Source organism: Chrysemys picta, chromosome 20 (assembly GCF_011386835.1).
Source record: "Chrysemys picta bellii isolate R12L10 chromosome 20, ASM1138683v2, whole genome shotgun sequence".
Lineage (NCBI taxonomy): Eukaryota > Metazoa > Chordata > Testudines > Emydidae > Chrysemys > Chrysemys picta.
Window position 1 is genome coordinate 19,690,779 of NC_088810.1, and position 19,860 is coordinate 19,710,638.

Here is a 19,860-nt window from a genome sequence, read left to right on the forward strand (position 1 = left end):
TCACTGGAAAAAAGACGAGAAATATGATAATACTCCAATCACAGCCCAGGTTGTGTTGTCAGGGGGCGGGGACTATGGGATTTAACCAATTAGAACCCACCTAGCTCCTGCTAGAGAAGGACAGTCATGTTCTAGCGCAATGGATCCTGGGAGTGTGGCCAAGTGCAAGGAATTCTGGGAGTTTGGCCAAGTGCTGAGAATTTTGGTAGTGCGGCCACGGATTCTGGGAAAGTGTGGCCCAGGGCAAAGGGTTCAAGCAGCCAGGACTCCTGGGTTCTATTCCAGTCGTTGGTTGCGGAGGGGAGATGATTAGGCTGGTCCCCACCACATCATGGCAGGGAGCACTCATGGGATCTTCCGTTCTTCCCACTTAACCTCCCTCACTATCTGCCATCTCATCTGCCCCCCTTAATTTAGACCCACCCTCCCCATGATCAATCCCCAGCAAATGACTCCTTTCTCATTCACAAGCATCCAAACCCTTCTACACCCTCACAAGCCATGGGTCCCCTAAAGGCATGGCTGAGTGGGAAAGCAGCATCACCAGATGTTATTAATGTAACTGGATTATGTTGAATCAGCAGGAGGGCCCTGTTCCCCTCCTCACTTTCTCTCTCTTTTTTTTTTTTTTTCCTGTTAATGCCATTCAAAATATGTCATCCCCAGGACAAGCTAACAGAAGTGTCGTCAACGTGTGGGAAAAGATAGAGACCTCCGGTATGTGACAGAAGTAGTGATGATATGTTAAGCATGTGCTTAGGATAGGGTTTGCATTTGTGTTTGCTCTATCAAGTATCTGAACATTTTACAGGACTCTAAGAATCAAATCACATTTAAATTGTATTTAATCTTCTATCTAAAATTTATATATCTAGATCTTTACACCATGTCAATTGCCTGAGTATCTGAGCACCTGTGTCTATTTTTCCTCTCTAATGCTGGACAAGAGCCTCCTCCTTTGCAGCTCCCGCAGTCTGGAACAGCCCCACCCGTATCTTTCTGCTTCAGCGATTTTGCTTTCTGATCTCAGCTGAAAATGTCTCTCTTTTCTCACATCTTTCTGCTGTTATTTATTTAACTCTGAAGCGTGCTGGGATACCATGTATATGAAAGACACTGTAGAAAATAAAATGGTCTTTTATTGAAGTGTATTATAAGGGGCCCATGGAGTCGCAGAGAGAGAGAGGATCTGGAACAAATAGCCTTTATTCAGGGCTTGTAATTAGATATAGTGCAGTGGAGTGAGCAGAAAGAATTAAGAATTGTTGTCCCTCTGCACTATGCTCTGGCTATCCCTTTTGTTTGGCAGGAGTTGGCAGTTGAAGCAAGCGAGGGCACCCACTGGCTCTCCTATGTTGTCACCACCGGGAATGGTTACTCAGCACGTTTTTAAATTAGAGCCTCTCAGCAGCAGCATGAAAGTGATAGAAAGAGACTTTGTGTGAAAGGGCGGAAGATGATCAGTAGAGTGACATGCAGGTTTTATTATGGTTGCCTTTAGATGACTACTGACAGAGCCGGCTCCAGGCACCAGCTTAACAAGCAGGTGCTTGGGGCGGCCAAGGGAGAAGGGCAGCACCTGTGGCAATTCATGGGCGGCAGGTCCCTCACTCCCTCTAGGAGCGAAGGACCTGCCGCTGAACTGCTGCTGCCGATCGCGGCTTTTTTTTTTTTTCCCCAATTGCCACCGCCGATCGCGGGGTGGCAGAAATGCTGGAGCCGGCCCTGACTACCTAGGACAGGTGGCAACTGGACAGACAGTCTTGAAAACATACTCCTTTAGGGAGGGAACATTGTTCAGTGGTTAAAGCAAAGGGTCTGTGAATCGGGGTTCCTATTCCCAGTTTGAGGGGGGAGTCTGTCTAGTTGTGAGAGCAGGGGACTGGGACTCAGAACTCCTGGGTTCTGTTTCCAGCTCTGCCATTGGCTTGCTGTGTAACCCTAACCCAAGTCACTTCCCCTCTTCCAGTGCCTCACTTTTCCCCTCTGTGAAATAGGGACAGTGATACTGACCTCCTTTCCAGGGAGGCTGTGAGCATGTTAATTCATTAATGTTAATAGAGCTGTGAGACCCTCCAACAGGAGATAGAATCATAGAAGATCAGGGTTGGAAGGGACCTCAGGAGGTCATCTAGTCCAACACCCTGCTCAAAGCAGGACCAACACCGACTAAATCATTCCAGCCAAGGCTTTGTCAAGTCTGACCTTAAAAACCTCTAAGGAAGGAGATTCCACCACCTTCCTAGGTAACCCATTCCAGTGCTTCACCACCCTTCTAGTGAAAAAGTTTTTCCTAATATCCAACCTAAACCTCCCCCACTGCAACTTGAGACCATTACTCCTTGTTCTGTCATCTGGTACCACTGAGAACAGTCTAGATCCATCCTCTTTGGAACCCCCTTTCAGGTAGTTGAAAGCAGCTGTCAAATCCCCCCTCATTCTTCTCTTCTGCAGACTAAACAATCCCAGTTTCCTCAGCCTCTCCTCGTAAGTCATGTGCTCCAGCCCCCTAATCATTTTTGTTGCCCTCCGCTGGACTCTTTCCAATTTTTCCACATCCTTCTTGTAGTGTGGGGCCCAAAACTGGACACAGTACTCCAGATGAGGCCTCACCAATGTCGAATAGAGGGGAATGATCACATCCCTCGATCTGCTGGCAATGCCCCTACTTATACAGCCCAAAATGCCATTAGCCTTCTTGGCAACAAGGGCACACTGTCGACTTATATCCAGCTTCTCGTCCACTGTAACCCCTAGGTCCTTTTCTGCAGAACCGCTGCCTAGCCACTCGGTCCCTAGTCTGTAGCAGTGCATGGGATTCTTCTGTCCTAAGTGCAGGACTCTGCACTTGTCGTTGTTGAACCTCATCAGATTTCTTTTGGCCCAATCCTCTAATTTGTCTAGGTCCCTCTGTATCCTATCCCTACCCTCCAGCCTATCTACCACTCCTCCCAGTTTAGGGAGTAAATTATTTACATTTAACTGTAAGGGTGTTATCATTTCCTCTGGGGGAGAAGTAAAGGGGACACAGATGTATTGTCTTGCGGGAGTTACACAGATGAGTCCCTGGCCATTGAGGGGTGCAAGGGGAGGCAGGGTGCTGAGTTATGAGGGGATTGGGGGTGCTGGGAGGTCATTGGGGGAAGAAGAGGTGCTGGATTGGGTGGACTGGAGGAGGGGGCGCTGATTTGGGGGACTGGGAGATACGAGCTAGGGGAAGGGGGCTCTGGTCCTGTCTGTAACAACAGGCAGGGAGCAGGCAGAGAAGGGGTGCGGGCCGGGGGCTACAGGGAGAACCGCTGCTGCCCTTCCTCTGCTGGGCTCTAGGGGGCGCAGCCATATCGCGTTGGGTGGTTTCTCCACGTTTGACCCCTGGGCGCCACCGTTGCATTCCCGGAAGTGGTTGCAACCGTCTCGCCTGTGACCGGAGGGGACTTCAACACCCCCTCCCCTCAGGAACGGAGCGACCCGTCCTCCCCCGGCTTAGACTCCTGGACTAGAAGGCCGAGGGTGGGGGGGCCTCCGGCGGAGCTGCACCAGGAGGCCCAAGGAACCCCCCACCCGGTGGAGCTGCACCAGGAGGCCCAAGGCGGAGGGGCGCCAGGCGGAGCTGCCCCGGGAGGCCCAAGGCGGAGGGGCGCCTGGCGGAGCTGCACCGGGAGGCCCAAGGCGGAGGGGCGCCTGGCGGAGCTGCACCGGGAGGCCCAAGGCGGAGGGGCGCCTGGCGGAGCTGCACCGGGAGGCCCAAGGCGGAGGGGCGCCAGGCAGAGCTGCACCAGGAGGCCCAAGGAACCCCCGACCCGGTGGAGCTGCACCAGGAGGCCCAAGGCGGAGGGGCGCCAGGCAGAGCTGCACCGGGAGGCCCAAGGAACCCCCGACCCGGTGGAGCTGCCCCGGGAGGCCCAAGGCGGAGGGGCGCCAGGCGGAGCTGCCCCGGGAGGCCCAGGGGAGGAGGGTGAGGACCCTGTAATCAGCTCACCCAGGAAGGCACGAAGACCTTGGGCCCGGCTGTGCCTGGAGGAGGAGCACCAGCACCATGGATTTCTGGGTGCAGTTCAGTGCCCAGAGCCAAGCCAAGGAGCGGGTTTTCAGGTGTGGTATCAGCCCAGCAAAATATGGGGGGGAAGTCTGGGGCTTCACAAGCCAAGGGTTGCCGGTGAGTAGCGGGTTGCCCCTGCGCCAGAGGGAAGGGATTGAGGTGACCCCAGGTGAATCCGTGCCCTGAGTTGCTGGCTTTGTTGGATCATCCCGGGAATGGTACCGAATTCAGTTGCCAGGGCCTGTGAAATTCCATTGGGACATCAGTGTCGAAACAGTCACCTGTTGCTGCAAATGTGCCACTAGCGTTAGGCCTGGTCTGCAGTGAAAGGTGTTGCTGGCCTACCTGTATCAGGAGTGTGTGTGTGTGGGGGGGGAACCGCATGCTGAACCCACCTAACTATGCCAGTAAAAGACTCTGTGTAGATTTAGTTACAGTGGCAAAAAAAGTCCTTTTGGGTATGTCTATGCAGCCTGCAGCCGCAAGCCTCCCAGCCTGGATCAACAGACTTGAGGTTGTGTGTGTGTGTGTGTGCGCGCGCTAGGACTCTGAAAAAGCTGTGTAGACCGTGCTTTGTAGTTGCATCTCAAGCTGTGAAGCCTAGGGGTGAGAGTGGGCTTCAGAGCCCATGCTCCAGCCTGAATGTCAAAGCCTGTCAGCACAGCTGTTTTCAGGGTGCTGGCATGAACTCCTCACACTTGAGTCTGTTGATCTGGGCTGGAAAGCTCCCTGTTGCAAGCTGCATAGACATTCCCTTTGTCAGCACAGCTTGTTTCATTCAGGAAACGAGTATAAGCTATACCAGCAAATAATCTTTTTTGCCAGTATAAGTTATGTCTCCAGGAGGAAGGTGAGCCAGCAAACCCTTTCTAGCCTAGACAAGGCGTCAGTCCCTGCGGAATCCTAATCACTTGCTGTTTTTGTTGGCTCACCAGAACGGTTGGCTTCTGCCTTCTTTCCCCAACCCTTGTGATTTTCAAGGATTTTGCAGGGTGACTAAGAAGCCCAGAAATATTTTCAGGGCTGAGGTTTGTGCGGGACAGAGGCAAATTTGCCTGTATGATAATCAACAGGTGTCTTGGGAATTTGGCCAGACCAATAGTCCCGTCTAAGGACTTGTCTGCACAAAAAGTTGTTACCACTTGAACTGTCCTAGTATGGTAAACATATACAACCACTGTAGTGTGGGCACTTATGCTAGTATAGCTTATTTCCCCGTCTCATAAGGCCCTTTAAAACAGTGTAACTGCATCCACTCTGGGGATTGTCCTGATATAACTTTCTGTTAAAAACCACACTCCTAACCAACAGTTATACTGGTACAACAACCTATGTGTTGACCAGGCCTAAGTCTGGTTTCCCCAGTGCCCATGGCATCTTATGGTAAATGTCCCAGGGAATGGCATGTGCCAAATTATCCTCTGGGCTTGTGGGAAAGACTTTCCTTCTGGACTCCCAGCTCATGCCCTGAAGAATGAGACTCAATAGATGAAATTTTACCATAGCTACAAATCTTTGAGATCAGCACCTAATATTTAAAAAAAGAAACTTGAGTTGTTTGGCTGGTGGGGGAAAAAGCAACAAAACCACCAAACCTACGGGAGTGTTGCTAAACCTATGCAGGTTGGCATCCTCTTATTTGAAATCCCTTTATATTGAAAATAAAAATAAGAGTTAAAAATGTATCCGTGATAAGTGTTAAGTCTGTGTAATTGATTTTTGTGTGTGTTGAGAGGCTGACCGAGAATATTTGTCCTTGAAGGGGAGGTTAGTGGGGGAATGAGACTTGCTTTGCTTTAGACCAGTGGTCCCCAACCTTTCTATTGCAATAGCATATTCGTGTTCCCCGAAGAGTGTGGCGGGCGCTGGACAACCAGCCGCCGAGAACCGGCATCATCGAGAAATGTCACTACCGAAATGCCGCCGAGAAGCAGCGGCATTCCGGCGGCGACGCTTTTTGGCATTGCTGCTTCTCGGCGGCATTTTGGCGGCTGGTTGTCCTTGTCAGTACCTATTGGGCTCCAGGACGTGGGCGGGCGTAAATGCCCCAGTGGGCGCCATTGCACCCACGGGCACCACGTTGGGGACCACTGCTTTAGACTGTAATAACACTTTCAGTGCCTCGCCATCTCCCTGATTGTCTTTTGTCTCTCTCCCAGTTGAGAAACACTCCCTACAGTTTTCAGAGTAGCAGCCGTGTTAGTCTGTATCCGCAAAAAGAACAGGAGTACTTGTGGCACCTTAGAGACTAACAAATTTATTAGAGCATAAGCTTTCGTGGACTACGTGGGCTGTAGTCCACGAAAGCTTATGCTCTAATAAATTTGTTAGTCTCTAAGGTGCCACAAGTACTCCTGTTCTTCTTTTTACTCCCTACAGTATCAAGTTCCACTGGCTGATCTTTTTTTATGCCATGTATATTTCTGTTTGTCTATTTTAAATGTGTTGCTTTAAAATTTTCAGTGTCTCTTTGGTCTTGTAATCCTACAAAATACTTTTGCTGGGCAATAGTTATGTTATATAATGCACCTCTGTTAGATTTCCCCTCCTATACAGGCCAAATAATCCTATTCTTCGGTAATGTCATGTTCTTCTGTGGAGCTGGAATTACTTTGCAATGAACTGGTTAAGCAGTATATAGAGAAGGCCGGGGAATAGCAAGCCCTGTAGGTAAGCAGCGAGAAGCTAGTGTTTTCCTGCCTCGAAGCGGCATTGGTCTTACATATCCCCTTGTAAACCCTTGTCCCAGCCTAGAGAGAGGTTGAATGCTTAGAGGATTTCTGTGCTTGTGAAATCTGTTCACCAGTCGTGCTTTTCCCAATGTTCTGGACAACTTGGGCTTTCATTTAAAAAAAAAAAAAGTTTCCATAATCATTGTGGGGTTAGATTTAAATTCTGATAATTAATAAGAAGCATTTTTTCCCCAATGGGGCAGGCAAGTTTTGAGATATGTAGGCTTTTTCAGCCAGCCAGAGATGAGAAACGTTTAAAAGATTCTTCTTATGAATTTGTTTTCTTGGTAGCTTGTTTTGACTTGTATTCTGTGGCGAATCAAAGGAGGGTGAAGCTTTATGGTGCATTTGGGGCAGAGACTGTCTTTTTTTGTTCTGTGTTTGTATACTCCTAGCAGCATGAGGTCCATGTCCATGGTTGTAGCTCCTAGGTGCTACTGCATTGCAAATAATAAATATTATTTATTACAGCTTGACAAATACTACACAAAGTTTCCCATTAGTCACTAGAAAAAGCAGTGTGTGCTGGATCAGACCCCTGTAGGGGAACTGCTGTCAAGATAATTATGTAGTTTTAAACAAATTCTCTTCTTACATTATTAATAGCACCAATTCTGTGACTAGTTCAGTCTCCCAATAAACAATGGAAAACTTCTTAGGCAACCGAAGAGGAAAAACAAGCCCAACCTTCAGGTCTAAATCAAACAGAGTCAGTTTGATGGACACCAGTTTATGTGGCAGAAAAGCCCCTAGATTAGGAAAAAGCCATGTAGGGCATTTTGGGGGAAAGTGTGTGTGTGGTCTAATAAAAGGAGTATAGAATGGGGAATTAGGACACCTGATTTCTGTTCACAGTTCCATGAGGGAATGTTGGCTAGTAGTTAGAACTGAGGACTGGGTGCCAGGACTCCTGGGTTCTGTTCCTGACATCAGTGATTTCTTGTAGTTTCTTAACTGTATTGTCCTCAGTTTCCCCTTGTGTAAAATAGGTATAATACCTATCAGGATGTTGTAATGCTTGATTGTAAAGTGCTTTGGGATCGGTGGATAGAAAGGTGCTCTTAAAGGGGAAGAACTAGCTAGGCAAACTAGTATCTCAGAAAGATTATTTGTTTTGACTGCTGGGTGGGATGAAAACCATGCAGAAGACAGTTTGATAATCCTCTCTGAACAAATGACTAATAAACCCTTAAGACCAAGGCACTAAACACTTGTTGCTTTGCTATGAAGTTAGTTGGCAGCTTCTGGCTTGCACAGGATATGACATCAGAGTTTTCAGTGCCACATGGTCGTGATTGGAAATACCTTCTAGAAGCAGGTTACTCCTGCATGAAGCAGATGTTCAAGAACCTAAAATTTCTGATTTCAGGATTTCATAGTTTCCAAGGCCAGAAGGGACCATTGTGATCATTTCGTCTGCCCTCCTGTATAACACAGGCCTTAGAACTTCCCCAAAATAATTTCTGATTTGCTTTGTTCGGTCCCAGAGCTGGGCTAAAAAAATCATTGCTAGACCCAGGAGACAGTGACAGATTTAAAGGTCTGATATATTATGAACCATTGGGTCTAGAGACTGTTGAGTTTTCTTCTGGAGAGCTGGGATTCTTAACGTTCCAGTGGTTGTGGTATTAATATTTTATTTCTTTTAGAGTAGCACCTACCGGCCCCAACCAAGTTCCGGACTCCATAGTGCCAGGCGTTGTGCATGCAGACAAGACACAGAGTGGGAGGAGAAACAAGCAGGAGAGGGGAAGTGACTTGCCCAGGGTCAGTGGAAAAGCTGGGAATAAAACCCAGGTCTTTTGGCTTCCGTCCCAGGATTTTATCCACTAAACTACACGAGGTCTCAGTGGTAGATAGTGTCAGCTCCTAACTTGGACAGTTTGAGCTATGCTGCAAGGTAGGGTGTTCAACACAGGAGCAATGAGCCAGATCACAAGGAACCCAGTGGAACAGGTTAAACTAGTTTCACTGTCCAATAAACTTCTTATTTGTGTCACACAGCACTTAAATGCCCCAATCTGAGACCAGGGCTCCATTGTGATGGGTGCTATACAAACAAGTAAAGACAGTCCCTGCTGCACTGAGCACAGTCAAGGGCTGTGACAAGGTGCAGCTGGTGGAAGAAGCAGACGAAGGGGGTGTGATGGGAGAATGGGGTTAGTGAAGAAATGTAGCACGAAGCAACTTTTGTTGTCTTGTTTTAATAATCTAAGGCAGGTGTTCTCCCAGTCAAAGTGTAGACTACATCTTAGTGGGAAGTGTCTTCAGTATTGCTAACCCCAGTGTTGAAAAAAAATGACGAGTCTGGTCCCTGCAAAATTATGAAATTGTCATAGAAATCATGAGATTTAAGGGGGAGAAATTGGTTCTTTTTATTTGCTAAATATTTATTTCTATCTCTAAAGGTTTTCTGAGCCTTTAGGGCTAGAAACTTCCTTTTTATTTTAAATTTTAAGCTGAGATTCTCCCGTAATCCCAAGACTCCTGGAGCTGGAACTTGAAGGAAAATAGCAAAAACCGTCAGGCTGGCAAAACAATCGCGAGAGTTGGTAACACTGGTCACTCCTCCCTCTGCAAACATGCCTGGATCCTGCCCTTCCACAAAGAGGGATGTCCTGTTTCCATGACCCACATGGGTCCTTAACCTTTGCAGGCTTGGGCCAGCGCAGCATTAAAGTCCCTGGGAGCTGGCGTGCTCAAGCGCCTTTTCATATCAAACCTTGTTCCTGTACTCACAATTGGGGCCGTTATTTGTGAGACACACTCTTTTCAGTTTGATCTAATATTGAATTGCTTCCATAATGTTTTGTCCTCCTCCCTTGAAGTCTCCATGAACGGACACTTTTTTCCCTGTCTAACGCAAGCATGATCAGCAGGCATGTTACATATTGTTCCTGGCTTTGCTTGCTTTTATTCAGATGATGTTTATCCGCTTGAAGCGTTTCCAATTGCTCTGCCTCCCTCCAACTCCAGCCTCATCTGGTTCCTCTTCCTTAAGCAGCCCCTTGGAATCACATGATTTGAACAGGAGAAACCTCATTGTCAGACGATGTGGGCGGTGGAGGGGATCCTCTCATTTTCTCTCCTGAACCCTATTTAGGTTTTCTCCCTCAGACCTGTTGCAGCTGCATTCCTTCCTGCTGAACATGGCTGGGTCTGGGATCTTCCTAGGTTCATTTTAGGAGTGACAAATCATGACCACAACTGACACTAATTGGGCCCCCTTCTCAGCAGAGAGGCTGGGGACTGAATTGGCTGTGGAGACTAGACATTGCTGCCCAGGGTGGAATTGGGGCTCGTTGGTGGGAGAAAGCTGCCCAGGTTGTCCCTTTTCTGGGGATAAACAGCAGATCAAATCCTGGATATCGACGTGACACCTTCTGGGAGGACTAAATTCATTCGAAAGAGCAGTTCAGGATTAGACAGTAATGTTTTAAAGCTAGGCTGGGGGAGGTAACATTTTCCAGCCAAAAGTTTTACGAGGAGACAATCTATAGACATCTGCTGAGATTTTATCAGCGTCTTCAGTGCGTCTTTGCATCCTCCCCATGCACAGTGTTTGAGCAAATGCTTCTCAGAACCTACTTCTAGTTTTTGTTATTTAAAAACCATTTTTCTCTGTTAGGTGTTGCGAGGGCAGTTCTCACTATGGTATCTAAGCTCCGGAACAGATCTTCCATAGGCATCAAAATGATCTCATGATGGCACAACTTTCCCCAGTCCTACTTCATTAACGTTTATTATCTGGGTTAAAAGTACGTTGGCTTTACGCAGAGATGAAAGTGTCGGATCTGCAATTTCATACCAAGCCAGATGGTCAAACAGGGAGCTGTTTATTAAGAAGTCACATGCACTGAAGTTTGCCAAGATTCTCCTTATTTTTTCCACATACTGAAAGTCAAGGCATATGATTTCTGTTCTGATTTCTGTGTGCCCTTTCCAGAAGGATAGGGGAAGGACATACAGAAGCCTCAAAGCCATGACACCCATGAGATGTTTAGCAAATGCTCATGTGAAATGTTTAGCTTGCTAATGTAAGATTAACACAAATAAATAATAATATAGGGGCTAGCATAATGGGGCCCTGATTGGATCCCCAGGTTCCACTGCGATATGACTAACAATAATAATTCTGTGGTTGGGAAGCAGTTAAAGTGGTAATTTGGGTCCTTGCAGGGTTATTAGAATGATCAGTGGAATGGAAAACCAATCTTACCAGAGGAGACTAAAAGAGCTTGGCTTTTTTAGCTTAGCAAAACCGAGGCTGAGAGGGGGATATGGTTTGCTCTCTAAACACAGCCCAGGGAGGAAGAAGCGCTAAAGGACAGTGTCGGCGCAAGAACAAACAGGGATAAACCGGCCAGGAATATAGGCTGGGAATGAGGTTTCTCGCCAGCAGAAGAGGAAAGTTCTGGAGCAGCCTCCCAGTAGGAGTTGTAGGGGCAAACAACCTCTAAGCAGTTTGAAAATGGAGCTTGATCAGTTTCTGAACGGGATGGGATGAGGGGGTTGGCCGTGATAGCACGTGCTGGGCGCAATGACCCAGGAGTCCCTTTCAGGCCTAGGCCTGTGTTCCTAAATTAGGCCTTTCTATCCCTAGTTAGCCCGCTAAATAAGTGGCCTCCTTTCCGGAGGTGCTGAAAACCCACATGTCCTATGGAAATCATTGCATTGCAGGTGCTTAACTCCACTGAAAATCAGCCCACTTAGGACGTGATGCAGCGAGGCACTTAAACGCCGGCTTCACCGGAACAACTCCCATGCATTAAGTACCTTGCCGAATCAGGGTCTTATTTAGGGAAAGGGAGAGGGGAGGGAATTTACCCCTTTCCTCTAGGAAAGAAAATAAGTTGGAAGCTATTGAGTCTAGAGAGAGTTCTGCTTCGCTCCAGGAACTATCTTCTTAGCAGAATTGAAACTGGTCCCGTCAGCTGAGTCCAGGAACTGGCCCATGTTGGGTCATTTGAAAAGGCCTGTAAATGCTATCCAAGGATGTGCAGCTGCAATGGGAAAGTGCTAAATATTCAGGGCATGTCCATTCTGCATGGCGGGGAGTGCGGAGGTCCCAGGCAGACTTAGTTAGCCATCAGATCCTTTATGCTTTTATTTTTAACCTAAACGCTTCAGGGTCTAACAAGCCTCAGATGAAATGAGCTAGTTGGACTCGTGTGTGTGTGTGTTGGGTTTCGTAGGGCTGAGAGGCGAGTTATTCAGCCCGTGGCCAACTTATGGAACTCCCTGCTGCAGGAATTTCCTGGCCAGTAATAATATTGGTAATTGAATCTCATACTTCAGTATGATGATCATTGCAGGGCTCAGGAAGAAATCTCTCTTCCCTGCCACGGGCAGCACTCCATAGATAGTCAACCGGGGTTGGAAGAAGAGGGTGTTTCATCCTCCACTGGTGGAGGCAGGAGGCTGGGCTTGCTGAACTGATCCATTAAGGCAAATCCTGTCTCAGTAGGTGCATTTCCTATACTCGGTTGTCTCTTTCAGAGCCGCTCAGTATGCCTGCACTCTGCTCGGCTACACGCTGCAGAAGAACGGAGCGAGTGCTGATTTCCTCGCCAGGATCAAACAGCTCGAGGCTCACATGAGCCTGGGGCGCAAGCGTAAGTGAAATCATCTTCTCAGAGGGGATGTAATGGGAGGCTTCCAGGGTCTCTGAACAAGAGAAACCCAGTTCTTCCTACCCCGCTAATTACCTTTGGTTGTAGTTTTGTGCCACAATGCTGGATGGGGGTGGTCTGTGGCCCCGCAGCTTGGCGTGGAAGGCTGGAGGGATGTGTCAGTTATCCCAGATCCCTGGCCCATTTGGCATCAGTGATGTGCTTAGTAGTGACATAACAGCAGGGAGTGTCTGGCTGATACTTCGTTCGACCCGCTTGATGTTCCAGTGTTCCGGCTGGGGAACTCGGCGGACGCCCTGGAGTCGGCGAAGCGAGCCATCCACCTCTCGGATGTGGTCTTGCGCTTCTGCATCACCGTCAGCAACCTGAACCGAGCCATGTACTTCGCCTGCGACAACATCCTGTGGGCGGGGAAGTCTGGCCTCCTCCCTCACATGGACCAGGAAAAGTGGAGTCAGCGGTCCTTCAGGTGAGGCTGGGCTAGTGCCGTTTGCTTTTCCTGGTCAGGGATGATCCTGTCAGGTAAGTGTGTGTGTGTGGGGGGAGTTTCCGACAAATCCTTGCGAACAATAGCTGTGTTGCAACAGAAATAGCTCTGCCTTTTCCCTGCTCCCTATCACTTTCCAACCCAAAGCACCTTGCTAACCTTGCATACAGGTTGCCCAGCACTGAACTGCAGCTACCTCTGGGGTGGCCCACAGGAACGGTTCAACAGCCCACAGGAACGGTTCAACAGCCCGCAGGAACTCTGTGCTGCGGCTCATTGAAGCATAGCCGTAGAAATTCCTTGGGAAGTGCTAATAGGCAGAATATAAAGCCCTAGTTTTGAATTTGCATAAGGCAATGGCGTTAGCACCCCTACGCTTGCAAGAAAAAATGGCCAGGGCTCTTTATTAGCAGTAGTGATACTATTGAACACAGCCGATTGTGTCTGCAGATCTCGGGGCTGCACAGAAATGGGGAAGTATCGTTTTCTGTGCTTTTACACACGAGGAAACCGAGACACAGAGCAGCTCACCCTTCCCCCCCGGACACACAGCAAGGTTGTGGCAGCCCTTAGAATAGAACCAGGATCTGGTGCTGCGTCCCGTGCACTGAACTGTGTTGCTTCTGACATCCACACAGTGTCAGTGAGCTCAGTTTAACACCCCACATGTCAGGCTGGGTGAATGTGAATGTCTGGGACGGGGGGAATCTGCATTGGCCATATTGCCTTCCAATAAGGTGACGTGTCCTGTCACGCAGCTGACCCTCAGATGGGATTCTAGTAACACTTCCCTAGCATCCATCCAGAGATCCCAAAGCTCTTGACAGACATGAAGCCTCCCACCCCCTGGAGAGGTAAGCGGTGCATCCGTCCAATAGCTGGCTAAAGCAAAGCACAGAGAGGTGACGGGACTCCTCCAAGGTCATTCCAGTAGAACCCAATCCACTGCTTTAGCCTTCAGTCACACGTCCAGCTAGGAGCTGGGAATAGAACCCAGGAGTCCTGGTGTCTCGACCTGTAGACTGGCCACTGAACAATACGTCCTACAGTTATATCCCGATGAAGATGCTTCGGTTCTGTCCACGCTGCCGTCGGGAGGTGCGATCGGAGCACGTGCGCACATGCCCAAGGTAGCTTTAATAGAGCCAAGTCTCATTCCAATGGCGGCATGGGCAGCGGCACAGGCTAGCCAGCACCCTGGGTATGTACTCAAGCGACCGCTGCCCATGCTGCTGCTGCTTCACTAGCTCTGTTAAAACTAGCTCAGGTGTGTCTGCACTTGCTGCAGTCACACACCCCAGCTGCGGTAACGTAGCTTTAGGGGGCCACCCTGCTCTTAGAATCATAGAAGATCAGGGTTGGAAGGGACCTCAGGAGGTCATCTAGTCCAACCCCCTGCTCAAAGCAGGACCAACCCCAACTAAATCATCCCAGCCAGGGCTCTGTCAAGCCTGACCTTAAAAACCTCTAAGGAAGGAGATTCCACCACCTCCCTAGGTAACCCATTCCAGTGCTTCACCGCCCTCCTAGGGAAATAGTGTTTCCTAATATCCAACCCAGACCTCCCCCACTGCAACTTGAGACCATTACTCCTTGTTCTGTCATCTGCCATCACTGAGAACAGTCGAGCTCCATCCTCTCTGGAACCCCCCTTCAGGTAATTGAAGGCTGCTATCAAATCCCCCCCCACCCTCGCTCGTCTCTTCTACAAACTAAATAACCCAGTTCCCTCAGCCTCTCCTCATAAGTCACGTGCCCCAGCCCCCTAATCATTTTCATTGTCCTCCGCTGGACTCTCTCCAATTTGCCCACATCCCTTCTGTAGTGGGGGGCCCAAAACTGGACGCAATTCTCCAAGTGTGGCCTCACCAGTGCCGAACAGAGGGGAATAATCACTTCCCTCGATCTGCTGGCAATCTCCTATGAATACAGCCCAATATGCCGTTGGCTTTCTTGGCAAGGAGGGCACGCTGCTGACTCATAACTCTTGTTGGAGTCAGTGGGAGTTTTGTCCCTTCAGTGGACAGTAAATATTAGCTGATAAACCCTCTCTCCTTCCCCCTTCTGCCTTTCAGATATTACTTCTTTGCACTGATCCTGAACCTGAGCCGGGATGCCTACGAGATCCGGCTCCTGATGGAGCGCGAGGCCTGCGGGAAGCGTGCGAAGGGCAGCGAGACCCGGCACGCGCTCCGAGCAGACACCAGTCTCCAGCAGCTGGTGTTGAGGCTGAAAGTCCAGCTGCACCTTCTTGTGCACGTGCTGAGGAGCAACCCCCCTCTGCTTGTGGACGTGGTGAAAAACGCCTGTGATATCTTCATCCCGCTGGACAAGCTGGGGCTGTACAAGACCAACCCGGGCTTTGTGGGGCTGTGCGGGCTGACCTCCTCCATCCTCTCTATCCTCACCATCGTTCACCCCTGGCTCAAACTTAAACCTTAACCGGGAGGACTGGCAGGTTGGTAGAGGGAGGTGGAACCTTCGCCTTTGTTACCGGTTCAAGGCCAGCCCAGGATGTTAGGGGTCCAAGGTTGCTACTATCCAGTGGCTGGTATGCAGTGAATTTCGGGGCAGGGGCTCAATCCTATGATAGGACAAGCATTCACGGTCCGCCACCAGAATTGATGCTAATTCCCAGCCTTAGCCAGGGATCGGATGAACCATGGAGACTGAGCTCCCCTCTTGTCCCTACAGGAGTTCCATGCCTCAGTTTCCCCACCTGTAAAGCCAGGAGGTAGCGAGTAGGGGAGGCCTTCGTTGCTGCTGCCCGTGTACTACCTGGTCTGTGGATACAGAGTGGACTTTGGTCTCCACGCCTGTCCATCTGGCACCTTTCACGTGGAAGTCCTGTTTTAAATATAACCCTTGAAGTACTGTGAGTAACAAGCGCCTGGAGTTTGTGGCTAGAGACTCCTGAGGTGGATTGCTAAGTCCCGGTTTATTAGGAATGCCAGGTAACTTTGAAAGGTGCCAGGTAACTTTGAAAGGTGCCGGGGAAGCTCGCGGAGTTGCGGCACTTAACAGTGATGACATGACATGGCATGTCCTTGTGTGCGCTGGCAGAGTGCAGGCTGCAGCATTCCCAGCCGTTCCTGTTGATGCCGTCCCCAGTTCTGACACCTCTGCCATGCCTGGAAACCGTGGATTTTCCTGCTGCCTTGGCAGCAACATTAGGTTTGGTTTGATGGTAGGAAAACAAAGGTAAACAGCAATATTCAGTCTCTCCTCCTGCCTCTCCTATTTGTTTCAGTCTGGCTCTAGTTTTCCATTGTTTCTTTATAAAGCACGTAGGGATGTTCAGGTATGGAGCATGGTGACCTGTGAAAGCGGGTAAGTGAAACCGACATGATCCGCACCAATTTGCAGCAATGGGTAGAGACTGTAAGATGAGGTGTGATCTCGGCGCAGGGGCAGGACTGAGGACTCCTGGTTCTGTTTTTATTTTATTTTTTTTTTTTTTCCTTTGTGCCCTGAATGACTGTGGACCTTCATGTCTCTGTGCCTCAATTTCCCCTTCTGTAAAGTAGGAATAACACAGACCTACCCTCCTGTGCCTGCACTCCTGTTCACCCAGCTAGCCAAATGCTCACCCCGCTGTTTTTTTTTAATGGCTTCTTTGGTGTACTTTAATAAACTGAAGAGGAGGAGACAACAAATGGGGCAGTGCTAACTTTGAATGAAAATCTGTATTGAGATTGTTTTCGTAATAAACATACGTGCTGATCTGAAATTACCACTTTACTGGAGTTTATAGAGTTCTGTTTCTCTGTGCAAAGTCAGATCATCAACGCAGCCCTCCAGACTGATGGCTGATCTGGCTGCAGAGAGATCTTGAGCCCCAAGGATTGCATTTATACCTAACGCCACTGCGTTCTTCGGTGATCTCTCTTTTAATGATGTATGTAGGGTAATGAGAATGATCTTGCTTGCGTTTAAACTGTCGCGGGCTGTACGCTTGGATGCTCTTAGCGATCAGTGCTTTTTTTCCTATGCCTTCAGGACTCATCCATGCCTTCAGGACAACCCCTCTTTGAGGTATTTCTAATATTATCTCCCTTTTTACAGCTGAGAAACAGAGGCACAGAGAGGTGAAGTGACCCACCCAAGGGTAGACAAGTCACTGGCAGAGCCAGGAATTGAACCCAGATCTTTGTGACAGCATGAGGATTCTGAGCCGGGTTTCCACCTGGTGTAAATGGGTGGTGGTCCCTCAGTGGAGCTGACTTGCATCGCCTGAGAAGTTGGCCTGTTCTTTCCAACCCCCTGGACATTAAAATCCCACTGATATCCTATCCTATCCTATCCTATCTCCTAGAGCTGGAAGGGACCTTGAAAGGTCATAGAGTCCAGCCCCCTGCCTTCACTAGCAGGACCAAGTACTGATTTTGCCCTAGATCCCTAAGTGGCCCCCTCAAGGATTGAACTCACAACCCTGGGTTTAGCAGGCCAATGCTCAAACTACTGAGCTATCCCTCCCCCGCACTGATGCCTCATCAGTACCTAGCAAAAGCTTCCATGGCAAGAGAATTCACGGTATTCTCTGTATAATTCGCTCCTTCTGCTTTGTATTCGGTGCTGGTAGTATTAATGTGAAACCAGGCTCTTGGCTGCTTTGTTCCTCACCCGAAGGCGCAGTCCTCTCCTTGTGGTATCCAGGCACATATTGCAGAGTGGATTACCATGCCTCCAATAGAGAATTTTGCCTTTGGTCAAGGCCTGAAGCAGCAGGAACATACAAATAACCAGGAACAAAGATCTCATTCACGTGCAGCCATGGTTAGCAATGAAAGAGAGGGACAAAACTGTCTTTTAAATAGAACATTTTAAAGACACCCCTCTGCCCCCTCCCGGAACGGCAGCTTAAAATATCAGCTCCATCAGTTAATGTTTTTGAATTAGCAGTGTCTGATGGTTTACTTAGATTTGTACTGGAATTCTGTAGACGCGAGGTGCCTGTCTTCGATCAGAGAGGTAGATAGTGCAGTGCGTAGAGCACTAGCCCGGGACTCCGGGGGGCTAGATTCAGTTCTCTGCTCTGACACAGATGTCTTATGTGACCATGGGCCAATCACTTAGCCTCCCTGTGCCCCAGGTCCTCAGCAATACAATGGGGATGACAGCCCTGTCCTGCCTCCTTGAGTGTGGTGAGGATAAATATGTTAGAGTGTGAGGTGCTCAGATCGGTAATGGGGGCAGAAAAGCATCTGAGATAGTCGGGGCAGGGGTGTGTCTAGCAGTCTTTAACCAGGGACCAGCAAGCCTGTATGTTTCACAAATACAGTACTTGATACGTCTCCAACCTTGCCAGCTCCCTTGGATGAAGCTGGCTCAATCCTTGTGTATGCAAGGCCTCGTGCGCAGCACATGCCAACCACAACCCCACCAAAATGCCTGTGTCCAGAGCCTGCTAGGAGAGAGACCACTTCTTCGAGTCAGAGGGTTTGAAAACTTGCTCTCTGGCTGTCATCATGGAATGAATGAATTGAGTAATTTGCTGAACCTGATTCTCATTGCCCTTCACACCACTCGGGCAGTGTTGTAAAGGGCCCTTACAGTGGGTGTCAATGGCCTACTTTAAGGTGCTTATACACAGCCGGAGCCCTGTAAAGGGGCCTTAAGGTTAAATGGGAATCCAGCCCAGTGTCTGAGTGGCACCGAGCTCTGTCGTCTGCTGTCCAACATAACAAACTTGCTATCAATCCGTGAAGCTGTACTTCCATTGTGCTCAGGGCCACCCTGCTCTCTGGACTGCCGTGACTCTCAGCCAGCATAAAAGAGAAGGGTTTATTGTACGTCTGAACACAGCACAGGCCGTTCTCCGGGCCCTCAAGCCTAGAACGTCACAGCACAGTCCAAACTGAGTCTGTCTAGCAGGGGATGTGGAAAACTCCCAACGGGGGCAGTGAGTTATCAGGAACCGGGTTTAAGAGGGCTGAGGCTTTGTTCCGAGGCGGGGAAACTGAGGCACGGCCAACGAGGGATGGACCCCAAAACCAGCAGCTGAATTCCAGACCGAGCAGCAGAAGGATCCCTCCTTGAAGAAGCCGAGGGCCCTTGCGGGCCACAGTGTCGGAAGACCCTGTGAGCGGACTGCAGGAAAAGATCCCTGTGGGAGAAGGGGTCTGGTACCTGGAAAAGGGCACCCCGAGGGAAAATTGAACCTTGGGGAATCAAGAGCTAGTGGTCCTCCAGAAGTACCCCCAGCGGCTGTTGCACCTTATTAGACTCATCTCCCCCTTCATCGTTTGTCGCCTTAGTACAGCCTATAACAGCTCGATCCTTGACAATGGCCGAGCACTCCCAAATTGTGAAATCTGCAGGGGCTGCAGCTGCTCAGGACCTTTAAAAATTAGTCCATGAGGGTATGAAACCACCTTTGGAGGCAGCTGGTATCTCCATTTTTCATATGGGTAAACTGAGGCACAGAACGATGATGCGACTTTCCCCAAAGTACCCAGCAAGGCAGTGGCAAAGTTGGGACTAGAACCTAGGAGTCCTGACTCCCTGCCCTTTACTTAAGCCACTAACTAATCCTTGCTACCATCTGTGCATCCTGACAAAGATACTTTATCGAATGAGCGGTCAAATATCTAATGACCCATCGTTTGCAAAACCTAATTTCTCTGAACGGAACAGAGTGGTCATTTTAACAGATCAAAGTAGATCAAGCTTTGTTAGTTCGCAAGTCAAGCCGGTTCCTCCAATTGCTGGTGCCAGAGACTCCCAGTCGAGATGTGAAAACCCAGCTGTTTGGTCAGCTTCTGACCTAATCACTGCGGTAGTAGGTTCTTAGCTGATCATTTTGTTGGTGCTACATGAGTCAGAATGGACTCCAGCTTGCTCTCCCGCAGCGCAGAAGGGAGATCTTTCTTTTCATCAGCGATGGGAACTCCATACGTTCAGGAAGCAGAGATCTGAGTAACTGGGGGCCATTTTTATGTAGACCCCCTTTCAGCAGGAACTGCTCCT

General features: G+C 49.2%; 2 protein-coding genes across 4 annotated transcripts in view; both read left to right on the forward strand.

The window, feature by feature from the left end:
• The first annotated feature begins 117 nt into the window (after nucleotides 1-117).
• PEX11B (peroxisomal biogenesis factor 11 beta) lies at nucleotides 118-16,632 on the forward strand. Of its 3 annotated transcripts, none has more exons than XM_024106988.3 (5): nucleotides 118-205; nucleotides 667-717; nucleotides 12,271-12,386; nucleotides 12,672-12,873; nucleotides 14,967-16,632. In XM_024106988.3, exons 3-5 carry the CDS (start codon nucleotides 12,368-12,370, stop codon nucleotides 15,331-15,333), a joined length of 588 nt encoding a protein of 195 aa, XP_023962756.1. In that variant the 5' UTR covers nucleotides 118-205; nucleotides 667-717; nucleotides 12,271-12,367; the 3' UTR covers nucleotides 15,334-16,632. The 3 variants fall into 3 exon arrangements, with proteins under 3 accessions (XP_023962756.1, XP_065430726.1, XP_005293689.1); XM_065574654.1 differs by lacking the exons at nucleotides 118-205; nucleotides 667-717 and adding exons at nucleotides 3,514-3,622; nucleotides 3,901-4,092; XM_005293632.5 differs by lacking the exons at nucleotides 118-205; nucleotides 667-717 and adding an exon at nucleotides 3,765-4,092.
• LOC101935647 (perilipin-2-like) overlaps nucleotides 16,608-19,860 on the forward strand; it is a 49,425-nt gene continuing 46,172 nt past the window's right edge. The window contains exon 1 of the mRNA XM_024106987.3: nucleotides 16,608-16,926. The gene's annotated coding sequence lies outside the window, so the exon portion shown is untranslated. The remainder of the gene's footprint in view (nucleotides 16,927-19,860) is intronic.

Bases quoted from the DNA above. Each gene is read 5' to 3' on its own strand.
- PEX11B (XM_065574654.1), top strand. From the start codon at position 4,037: ATGGATTTCTGGGTGCAGTTCAGTGCCCAGAGCCAAGCCAAGGAGCGG. The intron at 4,093-12,270 runs GTGTGGTATCAG...TGTCTCTTTCAG, and splicing joins GCCAAGGAGCGGGTTTTCAG to AGCCGCTCAGTATGCCTGCA. The intron at 12,387-12,671 runs GTAAGTGAAATC...TTGATGTTCCAG, and splicing joins CATGAGCCTGGGGCGCAAGC to TGTTCCGGCTGGGGAACTCG.